Here is a 20,252-nt window from a genome sequence, read left to right as displayed (position 1 = left end):
TGGGTGGCTCAGCAGTTGAGCCTTTGGCTCAGGGTGTGATCCCAGAGTCCCAGGATTGATCCTGCATCGGGCTTCCTGCATGAAGCCTGTTTCTCCCTCTCCCTCTGCCTATGCCTCTGTCTGTCTGTCTCTCTGTCTCACATGAATAAATAAATAAAATCTTTAAAAGAAAATGGGTAAGATGAAGGGCATCTGGATAGCTCAGTCTGTTAAGCATCTGCCTTTTAGCTCAGGTCATGATCTCAAAGTCCTGGGATTGAACTCCATTGGGCTCCCTGCTCAGCAGGGAGTCGGCTTCTCCTCCTTTGCTCTTTCCCCTGCTCATGCGCACTCTCTCTCAAATAATTAACCTAAAAAAAATGGTTAAGATGGTAAATTTTATATATGTGTTTTGTTACAATTAACCTAAAAAAATTAAGCCCCAGATAAATTAAACAGAAGATTTGTTGATCACAAACCAGTTTTACAGAAAATACTAAAGGAAGTTCTTCAGGATAAAAGCAAGTGACACCATGAGTAATTCAAATTTATGGAAAACATCAAAAAGCCAATTAAAGCAATTTTGCAGGTAATTGCAAAAGACAATATAACTGCATATTTCTTCTCTTTTTTTTCCTTTCACTGATTTAAAAAGCTTGTATGAAACAATATATATGTAATTGTATCATTGGGTCTATAATATAGAAATATATTTGATAATGACAGCACAGAAGAGATAATAGGAAGAGTCATAATGGAGTAAGGAAATTACACCCCATACTACCTCAAAAAAAAGGGAAGAAATGAAAAGTAGAAGATAGGGAAAATAAAAAGGTCAATAAAACAATCTCTATAAATATATAATTGTTATTCTCCATTCTGCCAGATTCTTCAAAAAAACCTAAGATTTTATAAAGTTTTAACTAAAACAATGCATTGTTGAGTATGTAACATATACTGACCTGTGCCTAACATTAATAGCATTAAAAAGGGGATAGGGGATGGATTTATATGGGCATAAAGTTTCTCTATATGACACTGCACTAACTCCTAATAAATCTGAAGCAGATTCTGATAAGTTAATATGTGTATTGTAAGCCCTAATAATAACAAGAATTATAATTTTAAAGATCAGAATAAAATGGTATGAGAAAATAATCTACTTAATACAAAAGGTGGCAATGTAAGCACTAAAGGCATAAAAGAGACACGAGACATATAGAAAATAAAAAGTTAAATGGAAATGAATCCAAACATATCAATAACACTAACTATGAATGAACTAAATAATCCAATCAAAGGCATATGTTGTGTTAAACTGCATGAAAAAAAAAAAAAAGATTTCTGGGTGGCCCTGGTGGCTCAGCAGTTTAGCGCCGCCTTCAGCCCAGGGCGTGATCCTGGAGACTCGGAACTGAGTCCTGGGTCGGACTCCCTCCCCGTGTCTCTGCCTCTCTCTCTGTCCCTCATGAATAAATAATCTTTTTTTTTTTTATGAATAAATAATCTTTTAAAAAAATTAAAGGACAGATAAAAAAATATTTACTATGCAAACAATCCTAAAAGAGGTAGAGTGGGGATCCCCGGGTGGCGCAGCGGTTTGGAGCCTGCCTTTGGCCCAGGGCACGATCCTGGAGACCCGGGATCGAATCCCACATCAGGCTCCCGGTGCATGGAGCCTGCTTCTCCCTCTGCCTGTGTCTCTGCCTCTCTCTCTCTCTCTGTGACTATCATAAATAAATAAATTTTTTTAAAAATTTAAAAAAAAAGAGGTAGAGTGGCTACAGTAATATCAATATGAAACATATTAAAACATAATAATAAAATATCTAAGGATAAATCTAACCAAGAAGGTAAAAGACTTGGTACTCTGAAAATTATAAAACACTGATGAAAGAAATTGAAGACAAGAGGGACGCCTAGGTGGCTCAGCAGTTGAGTGTCTTGCCTTTGGCCCAGGGCATGACCCTGGAGTTTTGGGATTGAGTTCCACATCAGGCTCCCTGCACGGAACCTGCTTGGTCCTCTGCCTGTGTCTCTGCCTTTCTCTCTGTGTCCCTCACAAATAAACAAAATCTAGAAAGAGAAGGAAGGAAGGAAGGAAGGAAGGAAGGAAGGAAGGAAGGAAGGAAGGAAGGAAGGAAGGAAGGAAGGAAGGAAGGAGAAGAGAAGAGAAGAGAAGAGAAGAGAAGAGAAGAGAAGAGAAGAGAAGAGAAGAGAAGAGAGAAATTGAAGACAACATAAGTGGAAAGATATTCCATGTTCATGGATTCTAAGAACCAATATTGTTAAAATGTCCATAATCCCTAAAGCAATCTACAGATTTAATCCAATCCCTATCAAAATACCAGCAACATTTTTCACAGAACTAAAATAAATAATCATTTTTTTAAAGATTTTATTTATTTATTCATGAGAGACAGAGAGAGAGAGAGAGAGATGGAGAGAGAGAGAGGCAGAGACACAAGCAGAGAGAGAAGCAGGCTCCATGCAGGGAGCCTGATGTGGGACTCGATCCCAGGACTCCAGGATCACACCCCGGGCCAACGGCAGACACTAAACCTCAAGCTGAGCCACCCAGGGATCCCCTAAAATAAATAATCCTAAAATTTGTATGGAACCACAAAAGACCCCTAATAACCAAAGTAATTTGAAAAAAAGAAAAACTGGAGGTATCAGAATCCCAGATTTCAAGATATACTGGCAAAGCTACAATAATCAAAACAGTATGGTACTGGCACCAAAAAATACACATAGATCAAGGGAAAAAAAAAGAGAACGCCCAGAAATAATATTAATAATATAAATTGAGGGGATCCCTGGGTGGCTCAGTGGTTTGGCACCTGTCTTTGGCCCAGGGCGCGATCCTAGAGTACCAGGATCGAGTCCCACATCAGGCTCCCGGGATGGAGCCTGCTTCTCCCTCCTCCTGTCTCTGCCTCTCTCTCTCTCTCTCTATCATAAATAAATAAATAAATAAATAAATAAATAAATAAATAAATAAATAAATCTTACTGCCATTAGGGAACTGAAATGAAGGGCAAACCACAGTCCTAAATATGGGAGAAACAGAGAAGCAAATATGGAGAATTACAATTTATTGGAGCCAAATCCAAGGAGTAGATACCCCCACATGGCAAACAGTACTAGTGTAGAAAAACCTAAATTGTTATTGACAACTTGCTAGAGGTTCAGGGTGAACAACCTGAGATTTAAAACCCATGAGTTTTACCCCAGGATCTGTACCAGGTTCCCATAGTTAAAAATCAAAGAAAAATCTCCTGCTTCTGACAGGGGCAGGGGATAAGTACCCATTCTGAAATGTACTCAGAGCATTCTGTTCTTAATAAGACCTGCCCTCAAAACAACTATTTTACCAAAGCCTACCCCACTTGGGTTTTGCCAGAGACTAGGAGACCTAGGGGAAGGAAAGTAATTACTTCAGCTTCTTCTAGCCTTCAACAAGGGCATAAAGAAATACCCAACTCCATCCCCCTTTTAGCTTTCCTGTCTCACTTCAGAGAAAGACAATGAAAACCTCAGTAAAAATCACAGTCCAGGGCGGGGGGCGGGGGGGACCCTGAAACCTAATATTAGGCCTATAGAACACTTCCTTCCCCACCTCACTCACATTTTCCTGCATCAATAGGGCTCCTAATAATAATAGGGGAATATAACTGAAAGTACATCTCAGGCCTTATTTAAGAATAAATTCTAGGGTGCCTGGGTGGCTCAGGTCATGATCTCAGGGTCCTAGGATTGAGCCCCACATCAGGCTCCCTGCTTAGCAGAGAGTCTACTGCTCTCTCTCCCTCTGACACTCTTCCCCACTGTGCTCTCTCTCCATCTCAAATAAATAAATAAAATCTTAAAAAAAAAAAAAAAAAAAAAGAATAAATCCTTAGAGAAACCCAAAGATGACAGAGGAGACAAAAACAAGGTCACCAAAGGAAATTTTAGCCCAGGACACGTAAAGCTACACCAAAAAGTAAACACAACCCCACTCTAGCCAGGTAAATATAAAACTTCACACTACAGGCTTAGATACTTCAGTTCGTATTCAGATCGCATTCACTTTAAATATGTGACTTTGAAAAAAAATTAAAAGACATACTAAAAGACAAAAACAGTTTGATGGGACAGAGCAGGCAACAGAACTTGACTCGGATATGGCAGAGATGTTGAAATTTCAGTTTGGGAAGATAAAACAGTTCTGGAGATGGATGATGGCAATGGTTACACAACAAATGTGTAATACCACTTAAGAATGGTTAAAATGGTAAATTTTATGTTATGTATATTTTACCACAATAAAAAAAAAGTCAAGGAGAAAAGAAGAAATGAGCTATCAAACTGTAAAAAGACATGGAGGAAACTTAAATGCATAAGTGAAAGAAGTCATTCTGAAAAGGCTACATACTGTTTGATTCTAACTACGTGTACAATACTGTAATAATGGATATATGACATTATACATTTGTCAAAATCCGTAGGATAGATCAAGAGTGAACCTCAACATAAACTATGGACTTTAATTAAAAATAATGTATCGGGGCAGCCCGGGTGGCTCAGCGGTTTAGCGCTGCCTTCAGCCCAGGGTGTGATCCTGGAGACCCGGATCGGGTCCCACGTCGGGCTCCCTGCATGGAGCCTGCTTCTGCCTGTGTCTCTGCCTCTCTCTCTGCATTTCTCATGAATAAATAAAATATTAAATAATAATAATAATAATAATGTATCAGTACTGGCTTACTAATTGTCACAAACCCACAATAGTGCAAGATGTTAATAATAGGAAAAATGGAGAGGGGTAATGTATAGGAATTCTGTACTTTCTGCTTAATTTTTCTGTAACAAAACTGCTCCCAAATAGTCTACTTTAAAAAAAGGATAGCCATCTTGCCAACAGACCAACAAGCAACTATAAGATGTGAATGCTCCCATAAACAAACTAGATCTACAAATATAATAGAACATTTCCTGCCCAGAGCCCAGAATATGCATTCCTCTCTAGCATCCATGGAACATTCTCCAGGAGAGACTATATGTTAGGCCATAAACCAAGCCTTGAAATTTTTAAATAATTCAAAATATAAAAAGTTTATTCTCCAAATAAAATAAAGGCAGAAATCGGTAACAGAAGGAAATTGAGTAAATTCACAAATGGGAGGAAATTAAGCAACAAACTCTTAAATAACCAATGGGTCAAAAAAAGAAATCACAAGAATTTTCAAGTATTTTGAGATGGTAACAAAAATACTACATACTAAAACTATGGATTGAAGCCAACGCAGTGCTTACAGGGAAATTTATAGCTACAAATGTGTACATTACAAATATAACAAAGATCTCAAGTAAAAGTCTACCCATGCAACATAAACTAAAAAAAAGGAAACTAAACCCAAAGAAAACAGAAGGAAGAAAATAAGACTAAAACAGAAATAAATGAAATAGAGAACAGTGAAAAATCAACGAAACTAAAAATTAGATCTTTGAAAATATCACCAAAATTAAAAATCCTTTAGCCAGACTTGCCAAGAAAAAATGACAGTACTCATTTTACTTAAAATCAGAAATTAAAGAGGGAACTTCATTACCAATCTTATAGAAATACGAATAGCAACTTAAAAAAAAAAGAAAAAGAAAAATACGAATAGCTATAAGGAAATACTGTGAAAAGCCATATGTTAAGAAAGTTGATAACCTGGAAGAAATGAAAACACAAATTACTGAAAACTCAAGAAGAAACAGAAAGGGGCATCTGGGGTGGCTCTGTTAGTTAAGCGTCTGCCTTCGGCTTAGATCATGTTCCCAGGGTCCTGAGATCAATCCTGTATGGCTTTTCCCTTTCCCTCTGCCCCCTGCCCCCACTCATGCTCTCATTCTTTGACTCTCTCTTAAATAAAATAAAAAATATTTTTAAAAAGAAGAAGGACAGAGTGGCCAACGGCCTGCAGAGCAACATGCCTAAGTTTTACTGTGACTACTGCGACACATACCTCACCCATGACTCTCCATCTGTGAGAAAGACACACTGCAGTGGTAGGAAACACAAAGGGAATGTGAAAGACTACTATCAGAAATGGATGGAAGAGTAGGCTCAGAGCCTGATCGACAAAACAACCGCTGCATTTCAACAAGGAAAGATATCTCCTACTCCATTCTCTGCTCCTCCTCCTGCAGGGGCAATGATCCCACCTCCCCCCAGTCTCCCAGGTCCTCCTCGCCCTGGTATGATGCCAGCCCCACCCCATGATGCCAATGATGGGCCCGCCTCCTCCTGGGATGATGCCAGTGGGACCTGCTCCTGGAATGAGGCCACCTATGGGAGGCCACATGCCAATGATGCCTGGGCCCCCAATGATGAGACCTCCTGCTCATCCCATGATGATGCCCACTTGGCCAAGAATGACTCGACCAGACAGATAAGGAGAGACAGAAAGCTCTTTATATTCATTTTATATTACTTGTTCCACTTCACCAGAAGATCATGGTGCTGTGACTCTGGCTGTTTTCTAACAGCATAAGGAAGATTTGCTTCCCCTTCCTATCAAAGAGAGAATAGCTTTTGCAGGGGAGTAGTGGGACAAACAAACAACAACAACAAAAAAAAAGGCAATTTTCATTTGTATTGCGAAATGTGAAAATAGAATTGTCAACTGTTTAAGTTAAAAAATAATAAAAATAAAAAAATAGAAGAAGAAATAGACCATCAGAAGAGACATATAGCAAGGAAAGAGAATCAATTAGTAACTAAAATATCCCCCCCCAAAAAAATAATAAAATATTTTCCCAAAAGAAAAGCCCAGACTTATATGGTATAGTCTACCAAAGAGTCAAAAAATTCTTAATGCCAATCCTTCATAAACAGAAGGAACAGTTTTTTGTTTTTTGTTTTTTTACTTATAACTGCAGAACATTTTAATTCCAAAGAGCTTTAATACACGAAAAGCCCCATAGTTTCCAAATGCCCATCAAAGAGGGAATGAATTATCAGGCCCATCAGAGCTGGGGAAAAAATTTTTAAAGGGGGTGGAGGGATGAAGGCTGACAACCATTCTCTTTCAAAAAGATAAACACTGCATCCTCAGATAACCGCTCAGAATGTTACTTGATATGAATAGGCAAGAGGGTAATAACTGTCCATGTTTGCCTTATAGTATATGTGCTGCCGAAGCGAGCACGATGTTTGCCTTATATACTGTATTGAGCAATTAAATGCCAACTGAAATATTCAAGAATGACTTGCTGAAACATTGAAAAAATGAAAGACTTCATCCTTGTCATAGACGGCCACTTCCGTGGAACATTCGGTGCACATAACCGGGTGATAGATTTCTTCTGCTTGTGCCTCTGTCTGCTCTGCAGCGTCTTCGTGGTTAGACCTCATCTTCTTATGGCCTTGCCTTTTCTTCCTGTTCTCTGGGATTTTGTATCTTAGAACCTCCTCTTTGTTAACAGAACAATTCATCACAAACATTGCTCTATACTGAGTTTTGTATGATTCATGCCTTCGGCAATCAAGACATAGTGTGGTCATGCAGGTAGGGCAATTCAAGACAGCATCACTATTTGGAACAGGCTGCTGTTATTGATATGGTCTCTGTATTCCAAAACCATGGAAGCCTCTTCTTTGTGCATCAACCCAGGCCTGATCTCTGTTATCTTTTTCAGGATCATATAATAACTCATCGTTTGTTGGAATCCTGTGTCGTTTTTTTCTTTTTCTTCTCGGTTACCTGTATTGTTTTGTTTTCATCTTCAGAATCAGAATCAAAATATATATCATCATAGTACTTTGTCAGAGCTGTCCCAACTTTTCCAGTTCCTGAGGAAGACCCTGTTTCCAGAGAGAATAACTTGTCCTCCATTGTTTTTATGGTGGAATTTAATTCAGCTTCCATTTCTTTTTCAAATTCATCTTCACTTGATGATTTACTTTCTCCAGTAAGACATTCTCTGATGAGTTTTCTTTTTTGGTCAGGAGTTCCATGTAAAAGCACATCCACTTCATCTTCAGAACTGCTCAAAGCAGGTTCCTCGTCGCTAGGCTCTTCCACTGAGTAGGGGTCGTACTCATCCTGGAGCCGGCTCATGGTGACCTACGCCCTCGGACGCCGACTACAAGCACCCACACAGCAGCTGTTTACGCCACAGGTCAGAAGGAACAGTTTCAACTCGTTTTATGAAGTCGGTATTACCTGGATACTAAGCCAGTCAAAAAACATCACAAAAACTATAGACCATTATCTTGAGACTATAGATGCAAATATTCTTTTTAAAAATATCAATTAGTATATATATATATATACACACACACTAATGAAAATATTAGGCAAATTAGTGTGTGTGTATATATATGTGTGTGTATATATATGTGTATACAGATATATATACATATATATGTTCTTATATCCTACAACATATAAAATATTTATACACCAAGATGAAGTAAATTATCTCCAGAATGCACGCTTGGCTTAACATCCTAATATCAATACACCAAATAATAGAATAATTTAACAAAATCTAATACCTTTTCATGATAAACAATACTCCACAAACTAGGAATAGAAGGAAATTTCATCAATCTGATAAAGGCACCTATGAAAAACCTACAAGTAATATCTACTTTCAGTTAAAAAACTGGATGCTTTCCCCTAAGATCAGGAATAAGACAAGGATATCCATTTTCACCAATTCTATTCAACACTATACTGGAAATTCTATCCAAGGAAATTAGACAAGAAAAAATAAATAAAAAGCATTCAGATTTGGAAAGAATGAAACCGAAAAAAAAAAAAAAAAAAAAGGAAAGAATGAAACCATATTTGACCACATTTGACATGGTCTTTTATGTAGAAAATCCTACAAAGTCCACTAACAATCTATTAGAACTAATAAACGAGTTCAGCAAAATTGCAGGTGACAAGATGAACATACAAAAATAAACTGTCAAAAAAAAAATCAATTGTCTTTTTATACACTTGTAATGAACAATCCCAAAATGAAATTCAAAAAAACTACTTACAACAGCACCAAAAAATAAATAAATAAAATATTTAGAATAATTTAAGAAAAAAAGTATCAAACTTATACCCTGAAAAGTACAAAACAGTTTTGAATATATTTGCAAAAGATCTAAAAAATGGAAAGATATCCTATGTTCATGGATCAGAAGCTCTAGCATTGCTAAGATGGCAATATTCTCAAACTGATCTACAGATTCAATGCAATTTCTATCAAAACACCAGCTGGCTTCTTTGTTGAAACTGACAAGCTGAACCTAAAATTCATATAGAATTGCAAGGGATCCAGAATAGCCAAAAAAATCTTGAAAAAGAAGAGCAAAGTTGGAGGACTCACACATCCTCATTTGAAAGCTTCCTACTAAGCAATGGTAATCAAAAAAGTGTAGGATGGTATAAATTTGGACATATGGAACAATAGAATAGAACTGAGAGTCCAGAAATTAACCCATATATCAATGGTCAACTGATTTTCAACAAGAGTGCTAAGACCATTCAATTGAAAAGAATAGCCTTCTCAACAAATGGTGCTGGGACAACTGAGTAGCCACATACAAAAGAATGAGGTTGAACACCACATGCAAAAATAACTCAAAATTGGGCAGCCCGGGTGGCTCAGTGGTTTAGTGCTGCCTTCAGCCCAGAGCGTGATCCTGGAGACCCAGGATCGAGTCCCGCATCCGGCTCCCTGCAGGGAGCCTGCTTCTCCCTCTGCCTGTGCCTCTGTCTCTCTCTCTGTGTCTCTCATGAATAAATAAATAAAATATTTTTTAAAAAGAATGTGAAAGAATCCACAGACTGTGAGAAAATATTGCAAATCAGACATCTTATACGGGAATTTTAAATTCACATTGTGGAAAATATGAAGACTGTATAAAGAATTCTTACTCAACAGTAAATAGACAAATGACTGAAATAAAAATGAGCAAAGAGTCTGAATGGATATTTTGCCAAAGATATGCAAATGGCCAATAAACACAAGAAAAGATGCACAATATCATAAGCCATCAGGGAAATGCAAATCAAAACCACAATGATATATTTATCATGTCACATCCACCAGGATGGCTACAATCAAAAAGTCAGCTAATAATGGGGCACCTAGATGGCACAGTAGGTTAAGTGTGTGCCTTCAGCTCAGGTCATGACCTTTGGGGTCTTGGGATTGGCCCCACCTCAGGTTTCCTGCTCAGTAGGGAGTCTGATTCTCCCTCTCCCTCTGCCTCTCCCACACCTACCTGCACCCTGCTCGTGCTCTCTCTCAAATAAATAAAACCTTAAAATTTTTTCAGATAATAATAAGTGCTCACAAAGATATAGAGAGACTGGAACTTTCATACACTGGTTGTAAGAATGTAAAATAGTGCAGCTGTTTTGGGAAACAGTCTGGCAGTTCCTCAAAGGTTAAACATGGAATTACTACATGTCCAGCAATTCTACTTCTAGACATATACCCAATAGAAATGAAAACATGTCCAAACAAGAACTTGTACACAAATGTTTACAGTAACATTATTCATAATAGCCAAAAGGTAGAAAAAAGAACAAATATTCATCAACTGATGAATGAATAAATACAATATATCCATAAAAAGGAATCTTATTCAGCCACAAAAAGGAATGAAGTATTAATGCATGCTATATACATGGATGTTTCCTGAAAACATTGTGCTAAGTGAAAGAAGCTAGTCACAAAAGACATGTTCTATTACTCCTTTTATATTTAATGCCCAGAACATGCCAATCTAAAGAGAGAAAAAAGTAGATTCAAAGCTGATTAGAGGAATAGAAGATTGGAGGGCAAAGGGGTGATAAAACTAAAATGTACAGGGTTTGGGGGGAATTTTGAGATGACAAAAATGTTGTAAAGTTGACAGTAATGTTGGTTGAACATATCTATTAATATACCGAAAATCACTGAATTATATACTTTAAGGATGATATATGTATTAATCTCAATAAATCTGTTGGAAATGTTTTTTAAAAAGCCAATTAAGCATTTAAACAAAGCATTCAAGTAAAATAAAAATAAATCTAGGGAAATAGTAAAAAATGAAAACTGGGCGCCTCGGTGTCTCAGCGGTTGAGTGTCTGCCTTTGGCTCAGGTCATGATCCTGGGGTCCCCTAATCAAGTCCCCCTTTGGGCCCCCAGCAGGGAGCCTGCTTCTCCTTCTGCCTGTGTCTCTGCCTCTCTCTTCTCTCTCTCTCTCTCTCTCTGTGTCTCTCATGAATAAATAAAATCTTGTAAAAAAGAAAAAAAAGGAAATAACTACAGATTCAAAGGAAAAAGAATATTGTGTAGCATTTCATTATAATCAACAAGAAATTCTTGCTAAATAATTTTCTAAGAAATCATAAGTTACCAAAATTAAACAAGAAAAGTGAGTCTGTATAAACCAAAACCCTAAAAGGAATCTAAAGGCAAAGTAGTTTCACTAGTGATTATTTTTCAAACATGCAAGAAAAATTATTTTATTACTTCAACTGATTCAGGAAAGAAAAATAAAAATCTTTCCAGTGCTTTGTACGAAAATGATATAATATTAATGCTACATTTGATAAAGACAGGTTAAAAAAATAATTTAACCTTAAAACTATAATAATTTATAAAATACCTGCAAATAAAATCCAGCAATTCCTTGAGAGAAAAACTGTAACATAGTTTTTTATTCTAGGAAAACAAGGATTAACATTAAGAATAAAATATGTATCGAAAACATAAATTATACACTGTAGACAAATTTGGAGATGGGAGCAGAAAGGTGAAGAAGGGGCTCAGGCCCTGTTCTTTTCTACCATGAAATGATAACCTGATGGGAGAGTATGAACATCCAAAAGGGCTAGAGGATAAAAGAGTGAAGATGTAGAAGAAGCTAAAGGAGGAAACATACATAGATTTCCAAACGCTGTTGATGACCTACTTAAAAGTTGGAGACCAAGAATTTCTGGTGATAGCAAGCCATGTAGCCAAATCATTTTCCCTAGCACAGCTCAGAAATTTAAATTTAGGAATTACAAGGAGAGGTGTTTGAAACGATCCATGTTGAATGGTCTATTGGACCAGCATTAAGGCCAACACAGTAAAGACTGTGAACCACTTACTTCCTGAACTCTTAAAAAGACTTGGTTTTAAGGCTGGGCGGGAACATTTCACTCTGAACTTAATTAACACAGTCCCATGCCTTAGCTAAGTATCAGAACAGGACTACGAACTTAATTGCTACTTTATACATTACCATTAGTACATCCTTATGATCTAGTAAGAGATACATGAGTGAATGAGTGAAGCAAATTTTTACTATTTTGTCATTTAACCTGAGACTAGACTGAATGAAATTAATATTTCCTATCATTTGGACTCATCTTTTTAATACACTCATTAAATACTACACAACAAACTCATCTTCAAATAGTACAGTTGGTTAAGCAGTGGAATGACTCTTGGTTTCAGCTCAAGTGATGATCTCAGGATTCTAAGATCAAGCCCTGGGTCAGGCTCCAAAGTCAGCATGGAAACTGCTTAAAACTCTCCCTCTCCTTCTGCCCTTCCTCTCTAATTGCACATGCACTCTCTCTCTCTCTAATGAATAGATAAATCTTTTTTAAAATAAGATTTTATAGTTCATAAATGTCTAGCAAGTCACATGTTAAAGTTTCCCCTTCAAATATTTTCCAATTTATGCCAATAAATTTTAAAGTCAGTGAGCAAAAGGAAAAAAAATCTTAATACTCTTTATATCATCTTAAAACTACCTTAAAAAAACCTACCTTTAATACAAAACATCATCTAGACTTTCATATATTCTCCAAGATAAACAGGAAAATATCAAAACATCGGATTTCTCTAGAAAGAAAGAAAGCAAGCAAGCAAGCGAGCGAACCACACACTTCTGCAGGAAAAACAATGAGCTCTAAGAAGCAAGGTTTTTATTACACATAGATCACTGTTAAACAGAATAATACAGAGACAAACCATGAGAGACTCTTAATCATAGGAAACAGAGTTGCTGGAAGGGAAGGCGGTAGGAGAATAGAGTAACTTAACTGGGTGATGGACATTAAGGAGGGCACATGATGTAATGAGTACTGGGTGTTATATAAGACTGATGAATCATGAAATTCTACTCCTGAAACTAATAATACACTATATGTTAATTTAACTTAAATAAATTTTTTAAAAAATAATAAACTAATTTTATTTGATCATTTGTCTTGAATTGTTCCTTCTCTTATATTGCTGTATTTTAGGGTCAAAGATCAATTAGGCAAAATTATGGTGTTTTCCCACAGTGTCTTTTTTTTTTTTTAAGATTTTATTTTATTCATTCATAGAGACACAGAAAGAGAGAGAGAGAGAGGCAGAGACACAAGCAGAGGGAGAAGCAGGCTCCATGCAGCGAGCCCAATGTGGGACTCGATCCCGGGTCTCCAGGATCACACCCCGGGCTGCAGGCGGCGCTAAACCGCTGCGCCACTGGGGCTGCCCTCCCACAGTGTCTTTTAAATAAAATCATTTAACCAAGGGGTGGGGGGGGAGCTAAGATAAAAATTTTCACATTGGCTCTAATAAGAGTTAAAGTAGTTTAACAAGTTCTTCTTCTAGGCTTAGAGATATAAATTTAAATACTAATAGTTATTCAAACAAGAAGTCATAGAACAAAATAAAAGTTAGAAGACCTCATGAACAAGATAGGCTTTAATTATGGTTGTATGTAGGTAACTTATAACTTGAAATCTCCAACACAAACTTCTCCCCTTATCTCCAAAACCAATCTTATAATCTTAATGCTCATCTCAACAAATCCCTCCCCTCCAACACTCTCATCATTAACCTGACCATATCTCAATATTTGACAATTATTCATTCAATATTCTAACACCCAGACATCTTCTTGCCTTCATGTTCCACATCTAATCTATTATTAGTATATTATTAGTATTATTAGTATAGTAGTAATGTAAAATTAAGTGATAAATGTGATGATTTTACCTCTTAAATACTTCTTAAATCAGTCTACTTTTTTCTATATCCATCCATACTTTCTTGTCCCAAAGTATTATCATCTTTTGCCTGGCAATGATGCAATGGCTTACTAATTAATTAGCATCCCTGACTTATTGCCACTTCCTACTCCATCCTGCTGTCAAAGCTGTTCCCCATTCTGCTACAAAGTGATCTTTCTGAAACACAAATCTTGTCACTGAAAATGCCTTAAACATTTTCAATGACTTTCCAAAGCTCCAGAGATAAAGCCTGCATCCATATTTGCCTTTGGTTCCCTGGAAATGCCATGCTCTCTCCAACAGCACCTTTCCATGTGCCTTTCCCTCAACTGGGAGGTTTTCTCTTCCCTTTGCCTAGTTAACCCTAATTTGTCTTCAGATTTTAGCTCTATCAGAACTTCCCCAAGGAAGCCTTCTCCAGCTTCAATTAACAATGTCAGATTTCCTTATCGTATGCTTTCAAAGCACTGTTAGCACAATAAATAAAATTTTTATTTAAAAAAAAAAAGCATGTTAGTACATAAAGTTTTACTTTTATTTATGTGACCAAATGAATTTTGTCTGCTCCTTACATGAACACTAGAAAGGCAGAGATTTACAAAAAAAAAAAAATAATAAAAATAAATAAATATTTGGGATAACCAGCTACGAAATTGAAGCAAGCAATCAAAAATCTCCCAACAAGAGTCCAGGGCCAGATGGCTTCCCACGGGAATTCTACCAAACATTTAAAGAAGAATCAATACCTACTCTTCTTCTGAAGCAGTTTCAAAAAACAGAAATGTAAGGAAAACTTCCAAACTCTATGAAGCCAGCATTACCTTGATCTTGATCCCAAAACCAAAGAACCCATCAAAAAGGAGAATTACAAAAAAAAAAGGAGAATTACAGACCAATATTCCTGATGAACATGAATGCAAAAATTCTCACCAAGATATTAGCCAGTAGAATCCAACAGTATGTTAAAAGGATTAGTCACCATGACCAAGTGGGATTTATTCCTGCATGGCAAGGATGGTTCAACATCCACAAATCAATCAATGGGATACACTATGTTAACAAAAGAAAGGACAAGAACCATATGATCCTCTCAATAGATGCAAAAAAAGCATTTAACAAAGTACAGCATCCCTTCTTGATTAAAACTCTTCACAGTGTAGAGAAAGAGGCAACATACCTCAATATCACAAAAGCCACATATAAAAAGCCATAGCAAATATCATTCTCAATGGGGAAAAATTCAAGAGCTTTTCCCCTAAGGTCAGAAATATGACCGAGATGCCCATTCTCACCACCGTTGTTCAACTGGAAGTTCCAGTCTCACCTATCAGACAACAAAAAGAAATAAAAGGCACCCAAATCAGCAAAGTAGTCAAACTCTCATTCTTCACAAATGTCATGATACTCTATGTTAAAAACCCAAAAGACTTCACCCCAAAATTGCTAGAATTCATACAGGAATTCTGCAACATGGCAAGATATAAAATCAATGCACAGAAATCGGCGGCATTTCTATACACCAACAATGAAAGAGAAACTAAGGAGTCAATCCCATTTACAACTGAACCCCAAACCATAGGATACCTAGGAATAACCGTAACAAAAGATGCAAAGTAGCCTATAGTTTTCTGAGTACAGGAAAAGACTTGGTTGTAAGGTTGTTTTCTGAGTACAGAAAACTATAGACCACTTAAGAAACAAATTGAAGAAAACACAACAAAATGGAAAAATGTTCATGCTCATGGATTGGAAGAACAAATATTGTTAAAATGTCTATGCTACCTAGAGCAATCTATATAGTCAATGTAGCCTCTATCAAAATACTATCAACTTTTTTCACAGAGCTGGAACAAATCCTAAAATTTGTATAGAATGAGAAAAGACCCGGAAGAGCCAAAGGAATGTTGAAAAAGAAAACCAAAACTAGTGGCATCACAATTCTGGACTTCGTGCTCTATTTCAAAGCTGTAATCATCAAGAGAGTGTGGTACTGGCACAAAAACAGACACACAGATTAATGGAACTTAACAGAGAACCCAGAAATGGACCCTCAACTCTATAGTCAACTAATCTTGGACAAAGCAGGATAAAATATCCAATGGAAAAAAGAGTCTCTTCAAAAAATGGTGTTGAGAAAACTGAATAGCCACATGCAGAAGAATGAAACTGGACCAGTTCCTCACACCATACACAAAAATAAACTCAAAATGGATGAAAGACCTAAATGTGAGACAGGAATCCATCAAAATCCTAGAGGAGAACAACACAGGCAGCAACTGCTATGACCTTGGTCACAGCAATTTCTTGCTAGACACATCTCCAAAGGCAAGAGAAAGAAAAGCAAAAATGAACTACTGGGACTTCATCAAGATAAAAAGCTTTTGCCCAGCAAAGAAACAGTTGACAGAACCAAAAGACAATCAACCAACAGAATGGGAGAAGATATTTACAAATGTCTTATCAGATAAAGGGCTAGTATCCAAAACCTATAAAGAATTTATCAAATTCCACACCCAGGCACGTGTGGGTGGCTTAGCGGTTTAGCGCCTGCCTTCAGCCCAGGGCATGATCCTGGAGTCCCCAGACTGAGCACCACATCAGGCTCCCTGCATGGAGCCTGCTCCCTCTGCCTATGTCTCCACCTCTCTCTCTGTGTCTCTCATGAATAAATAAATAAAATCTTTAAAAAAAAAAAAGTCCACACCCAAAGAACAAATAATCCAATCAAGAATTGGGCAGAAGATATGAACAGACATTTCTCCAAAGAAGATATACAAATGGCCAAAAGACACACGAAAAAAATGCTCCATGTCACTTGGCACCAAGGAAATACAAATCAAAACTACAATGAGATACTACCTCACACTGGTCAGAAATGGCTAAAATTACCAAGTCAGGAAACACAGATGTTGGCGAGGATGCAGAGAAAAGGGAATCCTCTCACACTGTTGGTGGGAATGCAAACTGGTGCAGCCACTCTGGAAAGCAATATGGAGGTTCCTCAAGAAGTTAAAAATAGACTACCTTACCACCCCAATGGTGGCACTACTAGGTATCGACCCCAAAGACACAAATGTAGTGATCTGAAGGGGCACCTACACCCCAATGTCTATAGCAGCAATGTCCACAATAGGCAAACTATGGAAAGAGCCCAGATGTCTATCAACAGATAAATGGATAAAGAAGAGGTGGTATATATATATATATATATATATATATATATATATATATATACACACACACACACAAGGGAATACTACTCAATCACAAAAAATAATAATAATAATAAAATAAATATTGCCATTTGCAACGATGTGGATGGTACCAGAGGGTATTATGATAGGCGAAATAAGTCAATCAGAGAAAGACAACTGTATGATCTCACTCATATATGGTATTTAAGAAACAAAACAGGGACACCTGGGCGGCTCAGCAGTTGAGCCTTTGGCTCAGGGCGCCATCCTGGAGTCCCAGGATTGAGTCCCACACATCAGGCTTCCTGCAGGGAGCCTGGTTCTCCCTCTGCCTATGTCTCTGTCCCTCTTTCTCTCTGTGTCTCTCATGAATAAATAAAATCTTAAAAAAAGAGAGAGAGAGAAAAGAAAAACAAAACAGGATCATGGGGAAGAGAGGGAAAAAAAAATAAAACAAGATGAAATCTGAGAAGGAAACAAACCATACAGACTCTTAATCATAGAAACAAACAGAAGAAAAACAAAACAGGATCATGGAGAAGAGAGGGGAAAAAATAAAACAAGATGAAATCTGAGAAGGAAACAATCCATACAGACTCTTAATCATAGAAACAAACTGAGGGTTGCTGGAGGGGAGGGGGTTAGGGGAATGGATAACTGGGTGATGTAATGAGGACAGGGTATTATATAAGACTGATGAGGGACACCTGAGTGGCTAAGTGGCTGAGCATCTGCCTTTGGCTAAGGGCATGATCCTAGGGTCCTGGGATCAAGTCCCGCATAGGGCTCCCCGCAAGGAGCCTGCTTCTCCCTCTGCCTGTGTCTCTGCCTCTCTCTCTGTCTCTCTCTCTCAGGAATAAATAAATAAAATCTTAAAAAAAAAAAAAAAAAAAAAGACTGATGAATCACTGACCTTGACCTTTGAAACTAATAATACATGTTAATGAGCTGAATTTAAATTTTTAAAAATTAACTTAAAAATGTTTTTAAATGTTTGGGTTCTCCAAGGTTCCTTGGCATCCTGCAAGACACCTGAATGCCCATGGTGAAAGCTCAATGAATTAAGTGCCCACTGGAATATTTACCAGGCAAAACAATTACTACTACTTTTTGACAATCAAAACAGTCTATAGCATCAAAGTCCTACAGAACTTTCTGGATGATGGAACTATTCTCTATCTGCACTGTCAAACAGCAGCCACTAGTCAAGTTGTGGCTATTGAGCACTTAAAAAGTGGTTAGTACAAGAGACGCACTGGATTTTAAATATTATTTCATTTTAAATAAATAAGATACAAAGAGCCATCTATGGCTAGTGATGACTGTTGAACAGCACGGATCTATATATATGTCTCTTCTGTCTCTTCACTTGTACTTTGCTGTACTTAGTTCACTCTGCAGTTTGTACCTCGTCTATGGAGCAGTCCTAGGCAATAAATCCTAGGCTTCTTTTGGTCCCCACGACCCGTCCTGCACACAACAGAAAGTGAACAAACATGTGATGATTTGATATCCAAACTGAATAGCAAACCTTTTTTTTCCTCCCTGAAAAGTTCATGAATTAAATGTAGTCCTTGTCAAAATGGTCTTCGGGGGCCGACCCTAAAATCAGCTCTTTTCTCCGTTGTGCATTACCTTGTGCTTTCTAGTTTTCCAAACTGGAGCTGCAGCAAAAGCCTTCTGCTATCTACGAGGGACCCCCTTATTGCTACAAAGGAGGGTCTGGAGAAGCAAAACAGGCGAGGAGCCTCCGGAGACTAATCACGTAGCGTCCATAATCCACACTACTCCCTCGAGGAGAGGCCTGCCCTTCAGGCATACTAATCTCCTAACCGTCTCCCCCAAACAAGGCAGTCCCAGGAGAATCACTCTCTCCACTCCTACAAACGGGCACCAGGAGCCCCACCTCCTCCCCAAAGCACTGTTAACTATACCCGCTGGGAACACGGACTCTCCGAACATCTGGTCTAATTCAAAAGGCCCGGGACCCTGTGAGAGCGGGAAACAAGAGAGAATGGGAGACTGAGGCAGTCCGCCAGAACCCGGGCAAGCGTCGGGGGCCCACGCGGCGACACGGCCGCTACAAGCCTTGGCAGGCGTGTTCCGACCAGTCCCGCACGGCGACCCGCAGCGGGCAGCGGGCAGCGGGCAGCGGGCCAGAGCGCGGCGCTCAGAGACGCCCGCCTCGCTCCGCCCGACCGCAGCCCCCTCTCACCTGCTCGCGGCCGGGCTGCTGGTTCTCCGAGAAGCGGTGCCGCGACAGCGAGGACGGAGGCAGAGGCCCAGCGGGGTGCGCCTGCAGCCAGGCCTCGGCCTCTTCGTCGTCCTCCTCGTCCGTACTCTCCCGAGGAGGGCTCTCATAGTTAGAGTCCGAGTCCAGCTCCCGCCTCTGCTCCTCCTCCACCTCCTCCACCATCACCACCTTTTCTGAGCCCAGGTTCGCCGGCTCCTCCGGCTCCTCCGCCTCTTTCTCCCCCTCCTCCTCCTCCTCCTCGAGCTCGCTGGGCCACGGCAGGTCCTCAGGCTCCATATTGCGGTCTCGCTCTAGGAGGCAGAGGAGGAGGAGGAGAGGGAGAGGGGGGGAGGGGAAGGGAGGAGAGCTGGCTGGCGGTTGCGGCCGCGCGCAGGCGCAAAGACCGCCGCCGCCGCCGCCGCCGCCGCCTCGCGCCGCGCGCCACGCGCCGCGCCGCGCGGAAGGGGCGGGGCAAGGAGAGAGAGCGCGCGTTGCTAGGGACGCCCCGCGGGGGCGGGCGGGGTGGGGGGGTGGCCGGGGGCGTGGCGCGGGCTGCGGAGGGAGTGGCGGCGTCCTCGTCACCCGCTGGGATCTTGCGCTCACAGTACTGAAAGCTCACAATAAACCCGCACTGGGCTTCTCTCTAGGGAGGGGAGAATTTAGCCCCGGGCTGGGCCAGGAAAAAACTGAATTTTGAACCCCTGCACCGGGATCCCTGGGTGGCGCAGCGGTTTAGCGCCTGCCTTTGGCCCAGGGCGCGATCCTGGGGACCCGGTATCGAGTCTCACGTCGGGCTCCCGGTGCTTGGAGCCTGC

General features: G+C 39.3%; 1 protein-coding gene and 2 pseudogenes across 1 annotated transcript in view; 1 reads left to right on the top strand and 2 right to left on the bottom strand.

Annotated features, from left to right (window-relative positions):
- Positions 1-19,799, bottom strand: part of ALMS1 (ALMS1 centrosome and basal body associated protein) — a 216,461-nt gene extending 196,662 nt beyond the window's left edge. The window contains exon 1 of the mRNA XM_077842914.1: positions 19,420-19,799. Within this exon, the coding sequence (XP_077699040.1) occupies positions 19,420-19,734 (315 nt within the window). The 5' untranslated portion in view covers positions 19,735-19,799. The remainder of the gene's footprint in view (positions 1-19,419) is intronic.
- LOC144324633 (U1 small nuclear ribonucleoprotein C pseudogene) lies at positions 5,940-6,495 on the top strand (annotated as a pseudogene).
- On the bottom strand, positions 7,168-8,159 carry LOC144324632 (E2F-associated phosphoprotein pseudogene; annotated as a pseudogene).
- Positions 19,800-20,252: the final 453 nt, after the last annotated feature.

The sequence above is a fragment of the Canis aureus genome, chromosome 12, assembly GCF_053574225.1.
Source record: "Canis aureus isolate CA01 chromosome 12, VMU_Caureus_v.1.0, whole genome shotgun sequence".
Lineage (NCBI taxonomy): Eukaryota > Metazoa > Chordata > Mammalia > Carnivora > Canidae > Canis > Canis aureus.
This window is presented reverse-complemented; position numbering and strand designations above follow the sequence as displayed.